The sequence below is a fragment of the Empidonax traillii genome, unplaced genomic scaffold, assembly GCF_003031625.1.
Source record: "Empidonax traillii isolate 1590-97213 ecotype Southwest subspecies unplaced genomic scaffold, ASM303162v1 scaffold2310:size40953, whole genome shotgun sequence".
Taxonomy (NCBI): domain Eukaryota; kingdom Metazoa; phylum Chordata; class Aves; order Passeriformes; family Tyrannidae; genus Empidonax; species Empidonax traillii.
In genome coordinates, this window is record NW_020957503.1 from 31,679 (window position 1) to 38,269 (window position 6,591).

At 62.5% G+C, this 6,591-nt stretch overlaps 1 protein-coding gene across 1 annotated transcript in view; it reads left to right on the plus strand.

Moving 5' to 3' along the window:
• Nucleotides 1–6,120, plus strand: part of LOC114071818 (natural resistance-associated macrophage protein 2-like) — a 22,670-nt gene extending 16,550 nt beyond the window's left edge. Inside the window, exons 7-11 of the mRNA XM_027909680.1 lie at nt 42–191; nt 345–418; nt 916–1,069; nt 2,378–2,431; nt 5,403–6,120. Of these exons, the coding sequence (XP_027765481.1) occupies nt 42–191; nt 345–418; nt 916–1,069; nt 2,378–2,431; nt 5,403–5,480 (510 nt within the window). The 3' untranslated portion in view covers nt 5,481–6,120. The remainder of the gene's footprint in view (nt 1–41; nt 192–344; nt 419–915; nt 1,070–2,377; nt 2,432–5,402) is intronic.
• Nucleotides 6,121–6,591: the final 471 nt, after the last annotated feature.

Consider the following 6,591-nt stretch of genomic DNA (forward strand, 5'->3'; position numbering starts at 1 on the left):
TCACTGCTCAGCCCCTCCTCACCCTCTCTGTGCCCCCCCAGGGGTTCCTGAACCTCCGCTGGTCCCGCTTTGCTCGGGTGCTGCTCACGCGCTCCATCGCCATCACCCCCACGCTCTTCGTGGCCATCTTCCAGGACGTGGAGCACCTGACGGGCATGAACGACTTCCTCAACGTGCTCATGAGCCTGCAGGTGAGCAGGGCCAGCCCAGCAGCCCCCGGGGGCTCCAGGCCAGCTTGGATGGGGCTCAGGGGTGGGGGATGAGCACCCAAACCGTTCCGGGGCTCCAGGATAATCAGGGCAATTCCCACCCTTCACTCTTCCCTGTTCTCCTGCCTGTTCCAGCTGCCCTTTGCACTGATCCCGGTGCTCACCTTCACCAGCCTGCCCAGCGTGATGCACGACTTTGCCAACGGCCTGTGAGTACCACGGGAGCCCCCTGGTCACACCTGGCCCTGGGCTGGGGCACCTCCTGGACTGGGACACCTCCTGGCCTGGGGCATCTCCTGGCCTGGGACACCTCCTGGACTGGGGCATCTCCTGGCCTGGGACACCTCCTCACCTGGGGTATCTCCTCACCTGGGGCATCTCCTCACCTGGGGCATCTCCTGGCCTGGGGCATCTCCTGGCCTGGGGCATCTGCTCAGGCCCAACCCTCACCTGGGGTATCTCCTCACCTGGGGCACCTCCTGGACTGGGGCGCCTCCTCACCTGGGACACCTCCTCACCTGGGGTACCTCCTCACCTGGGGTACCTCCTCACCTGGGGTATCTTCTCACCTGGGGCACCTCCTGGCCTGGGGCATCTCCTCGCCTGGGGCATCTCCTGGCCTGGGGCATCTCCTCACCTGGAGCACCTCCTCACCTGGGTTATCCCCCCACTGTGCTCACCCCGCTGTGTCTCTCCTCACCCCCAGGTTCTGGAAGGTGGCCGGGGGCCTCCTGATCCTGCTCATCTGCTGCATCAACATGTACTTCGTGGTGGCCTACGTGAAGGACCTGCACAACCTGGGGCTGTACGTGGGGGCCGCCGTGCTCAGCGTGGTCTACCTGTCCTTCGTGGCCTACCTGGTGAGTTGGGCTCCCCCTTGGGCCCCCTCCCAGCTGGGAGAGGCCTTTTGGGATCTCACACGGCCCTTCTGTCCCTGCCTCGTGTGTCAGGGAGAGGGGAAAGCGTGGAGTGACCGTGGGGTGGGTTGGGCCGGGAGGGACCTCAAGGGTTATCTCATCCCACCCCCTGCTGTGCGTGGGGACAATTCCCTGCCCCAGCCCAGCCTGGCCCAGAGCACTGCCAGGGATAGGAGATCCTCTGGGAAATGGGTGCCAATGCCTCCCCCACCCTCGCAGGGGGGGGGGGAATTCCATCCCCAAATCCTCCTCTGGACTTGCTCCAGCAGCTCCACGTCCCCCCCCGTGTTGGTGCCCCAGAGCTGGAGGCAGCTCTGCAGGTGGGGTCTCACCTGAGGGGGCAGAGGGGCAGGACACCCCCCCCCCGTGTTTCCACAGGCTGTGGGTCCCCCCTCTGGGCTGTCACCTGTCCCCTCAGCTCCGTGTCACCTGCGTGTGACCCCCTGTCTGTCCCCAGGGAGGCTGTTCCCGGATACTGGTCCCAGTTTAGACCCTGAGGGACCCCACTCACCCCCTGGATTTCTGATCCAGGGAAGGATCCCCCAGTGGATCCCTCTGTGGGGTCGCTGGTGGAGCTTCTCCCCCACCCCAGCTGAGCTTTGGGGTCTCCAGTGCAGAACACTGAGGGGCTGGAGCGTGTCCAGGGCTGGGAACGGAGCTGGGAAGGGGCTGGAGAGCTGAGGGAGCTGGGGGGGCTCAGCCTGGACAGGAGGAGGCTCAGGGGGGACCTTCTCACTGCCCAACACCCCCTGACAGGAGGGTCGGGCTCTGCCCCCAGGAAACGGCCCCAAGGGCAGGGTTAGGCTGGATTTTGGGGGAAATCCCTTCTGGAAAGGGCTGTCCAGCCCTGGCACAGCTGCCCAGGGCAGGAGAGGTCCCCGTCCCTGGGGGGATTTAACAGCTGTGTGGATGTGGCACTGGGGGGACACGGTCAGTGGTGGCCTTGGCAGTGCTGGACCCAACGGTGCCAGAGGCTTTTCCACCATCCCATGCCTTGATTCCACAATTCCCTGACACCCTGTGCCCTCCCTGAGTGTCCCCTCGTGTCCCCCCAAACCTGGCTGTGCCTGACCCCAACCCCTCCCTCATTCCCATGTCACTGCCCCTGTCCCACCCTGTGCCCTCCCTGAGTGTCCCCTCGTGTCCCTGCAGACCTGGCTGTGCCTGACCCCAACCCCTCCCTCATTGCCATGTCACTGCCCCTGTCCCCTCCTCTGTGCCCTCCCTGAGTGTCCCCTCGTGTCCCCACAGACCTGGCTGTGCCTCATCGCCCTGGGCGCCTCCTTCCTGGCCTGCGGGAACACGGTAAGCGTCACCCGGACCCTGCACCTGGAGCCGCCGCCCCCCCAGACCCCCAAATAACGGGATGGGGGTCCCGGACCCCACCGGAGCCGCCGGAGCCGGGGAGGACACGCGGGAGGAGCCGGATCCTGCTGCTGTTCCTTTGCTGAGCCCCCAAATCCCCCCGGGGTTGTGTGTGTGTGGGGGGGGCACGTGGAGAGCAGCCTGAGCCCTCCTGTCCTCACTGTCCTTTAAATCCCCCCTCCCCAAATTCCTCATCCTGGGGCGTTGGAGCCCCTGGAGCACCAACACTGACACCCGGGAGCGCCGCTCCGGGATAATCCAGACAGATAAGCTACAGAAAAACCCCCAAATCCCCCCTCTCGGGTGGCATTTGGGGACCGGGGTGACACTACAGCCAGATCTACCTCTGCCACCCTGGCCTGACCGAATTTGGTCCTTTTTCACTGGGAAACGCTTCCCGTTCCCGGTGGGGACCCCCCCCCGAGGACGGGAAACCTCAGCATTGGTATCGTCACTACTGGTTCTTACTGGCCCTACGTGGGATTTTGGGGTCAGCAAAGGAAACGAGTTCGTGGTTATTTATGTTTTTATGACTTTATTACCCGTGGAAACACTCCTGGAGTTCTCAAAAATCCCTGGATTACGGCTCAAAATCAGCTCCAGGAGCCTTTTCCAGGGGTTTCCTTGCTGCTCCCGCTTTTTTTCCCCGGATTTAAATTCCCCCATCTCACTTTCTGCTGGTGTTTAATGAGTTTTGGGGTTTTTGGGAGGAGCTTTGCTGGGAATGCGACCCAAGGGCACCAGAACAGATTGGGATGGAGGGAAGGGGGAACCTCTCAGACCTCCAGCTCTACGGGAGAGGTTGGAGTCTCATCCTGCCTGAGGGCGTGGCTTTGGATCTGTGGATCATGGAAATTGGGGTTAATTAGGGGAACTCCCTTCTCTGTGCTCCTGGAGGCACGGCAGAAGCACAGCTCCATGGATTTAGATCCCAAAATGCTTTATGGATCTGCAGGATGGAGAAGGGGTGGGGATGAGGGGCTCGCCTCCCAAGTGGGTGTCACAGCTCCCCCCCCCCCAGCCTGGCCCTGGATTATTTGGGATCCTTGGATCAGGGCTGGGCAGTGCCAGGGGCTCCATCCCTCGCTCTAATGAGGCTTCCTTGTAATTCCATCGGCCTTTCCCTGTGCCCCCTGTCCCAGGCAGGGAATTCTCTCTGAAATAAAGTTCCCAACCCTCGGGAATTCTGCCCTGATGCCATTTTGGGATCCAGGGATTTCTTCTCTCCCATGAGCAAACCTGGCTGGCTCCCAGGATCGGGGCAGCCCCTTCCTGCTTGGAGCTTCCCGAGGGTTTTATCCATCACTGCCCAAGGTCTGGGGTTATTCCCTGGGGCCCAGGACACGCTCCAGGGACACGGGTGACAACGCCCAGAGCCCAGCAGGAAAACACTTTAATGAGGGACAGGATTGTGTCTGCTTTTCCCACCCCTTCTCAAACCAGCTGAGCCTTGTGGCTCCCCTTGACCTGAGCAAGGATTAGGACATGATGGGTTCCCAGTTTTCAGGTCATTATCCCAGAATTCCAGCGGGATTTAACCCTGTAGCGTAACACTGTAGTGTTTGACACCTATTCCCACAACCCAACAGCCACGATCCCAGGGAATTCAGGGGTGGGAGGGAATCCGGGCTCCAGAATCCTGCTGTACCCACCCCCTGGCGTTCGTGGATCGGGAATGTTGGTTTGGGAGGGCTCAGCTCTCGGGGCTGAAGCACTGACTGCGTGGCAGAGCCTCTGGATCGGGCCCCTGTCCGTGGGCTCCGCTCCTCGCTGCGCTGATTTGGGGACTGTCCCCGGTTGTGTGAACCCCCCTCGCCATTAAAACACTGCAGACTTTTCCAACTCGGCTTCCTGGGTCGTTTTTTGGGGTGTGCTCCGAGCGCCGGCCGTTCCTGGCCGTGGTGGAGCCCCCCGAGCTGTGTCAGCAGGACGAGCTCCCGGGGGGAAGGGGGGGACTCGTCCCGTCCCCGTCCCGCGGGATTCACTCCCGGGGTCACGCCGTGACCGTGGCATCCCCGGGAGAGGGGAGGGTCCGGCCTTCCCGCTGGAATTCCTTCAGTGGATCCAGGACACGGCACGTTCATCCCGCCCTGCTCGGCCCGACCCCTCCCTGCGCCGGGAAACCCAACCCCCAATTTTTTTCCCTGCTTTCCTCCCCCCCTCCCGTTTAACACCGGGATCATCCGGGCTCATCCCGAGGATTCGGAGCGTCCTCCTGTGATTAACCCGCCTGTGCTGTCGGTGCTAATTAAGGCTCCAGTTGAATTGAGCTGGAGCAGCAGTTAATTGAGGAGGCTGTGGGGGCGGGGCGGGGGGATCGACTCGGAGCTGTGGGTGGGGCCGGGACCCGCCCCAATTAACACCGGGATTCGCTTCCAGTTAACACCGGGACCCGCCCCAATTAACACCGGGATTCGCTTCCAATTAACACCGGGACCCGTCCCAATTAACACCGGGATTCGCTTCCAGTTAACACCGGGACCCGCCCTCAATTAACACCGTGATCCGTTCCCAATTAGCAGTGGTCCCATCGGCGCTGGGTCAGAGCACTAATTAACGGGGCAGAGGGTATCGCTGGAGCCGTGACCGGCACCGCCACCTCGGTGCCCACCCGGGCTTTGCTAAACTGGGCTCAGCTGGGGCTCCGCGGAACTGAGATCCGCTCCGGCTTCGTTTAACCCTGCGCAGCAAAACTCATTAAATCGGGCTCAATTTGTTAAACCCGCCTTAATTCAGGCTTTGTTAAACCCGTCTCGACTTGGTCTTTGTTAAACCAGACTCAGTGGGCTCGATTTGGGCTTCTTTAAACCCGTCTGACCTGGGGCTTCCTCAGCCTGTCCTGGCTCCGGCTTCATTAAACCGGGCTCATTAACTGCCCTCGGCTCTAATTGTCGCCTTCCCCTTCCCCCAGGGCCGCCTGGGCTTCGCCGCCCGCCCCGAGCTCTTCCTGCTGGGACACGTGGACTCCGACACCTCCGTCACCAGGTGATCCCGGCGCCGGGATCGGATCGGAGCCCCCCGGGACCCCTCTGTCACCCAGCGCGGCAGGACAGACCCCCCCGGGCCCCCCCGGGCCGCGGGACCCCCGTCCCCCAGCGCGGCACAGCCCCGGGCCGCGGCAGGAGCGGAGCCGGAATTCCCGGGAGAACGGCGGGATCGGGATCGGGAGGAGCCGGCGGGGCTCGGGGAGACCCCGGCCCAGCCCCCCCAGTCCGGGGGGGGTTTCCCCCATTTTTCCGCCCCCCAAAACAGCTGATCCGGGAAAGGTCCGTTGATATTTCCCGGGTTTCCATCCCTGTCTCCCCACGGGGTTGGTGCGACGTTGAGCCTTGGGAGTTTTCCCTAACTGGGGATATTCCAGGCTGTTTCAGGAATTCTCATTAAAAGCCAGGTTTGCCGCCGGGCTCTGGCCTTGGGCCGGGGCTGGCACAGGGGACTGAGCTGTTTCCCGGCATTCCCAGGATTTTTGGGTGCTCCTGGAGCCCCAAACGAACCCTCAGCAGGGTTCGAGAGCAGCAACTCTCAGAGAACGCGATGGAGCAGTTGGTTGGAATTTCCAGTTGGAAAGGGAACAGTTTTCCTTTTCTCTTCGAGTTTCACTCCGTTTTAGAAATAAAATTATACTCCCAGTCTGTTTTCCCGAGGCATTCCATCAAATCCCGGTTTTCCCGCGCCCACGTCGCGCCAGTGGCACCTGCAGGCAGGTCCGAGGCGGTGCCGGAGCCGGCCGGGATTCTCCGGGAAGGTGGATTTTTGGTGGAGAGGGGGTGACACTGGGGACGTCCCCGTGTCCCTGCCGGGGGGTCCGGGGGTCGCTGCTCGCCCCATTCCCGCTGTGATTCCCTCGGGAACAGGGAAAGGGGATGGGGGGGGTGGGGGGGGGTTGAGGGGTCGTCTGGGACACCCACGGGAAGGGGACGCTGCCCCCCTGGCCCCATCGGGCCATACCAGACCGTGCCCAGTCCAATCCCAGTCCGCTCCCAGTTTGCCAGCAGAACGCTCCCGGTCCGCTCCCCGCGCCGGACGGAAAATTCCCGCTTTGCCCCGTTTTTCCCTGGAATATCCCCGGGACGAGTCCCGCTCCTTAACCGAGGAATGAT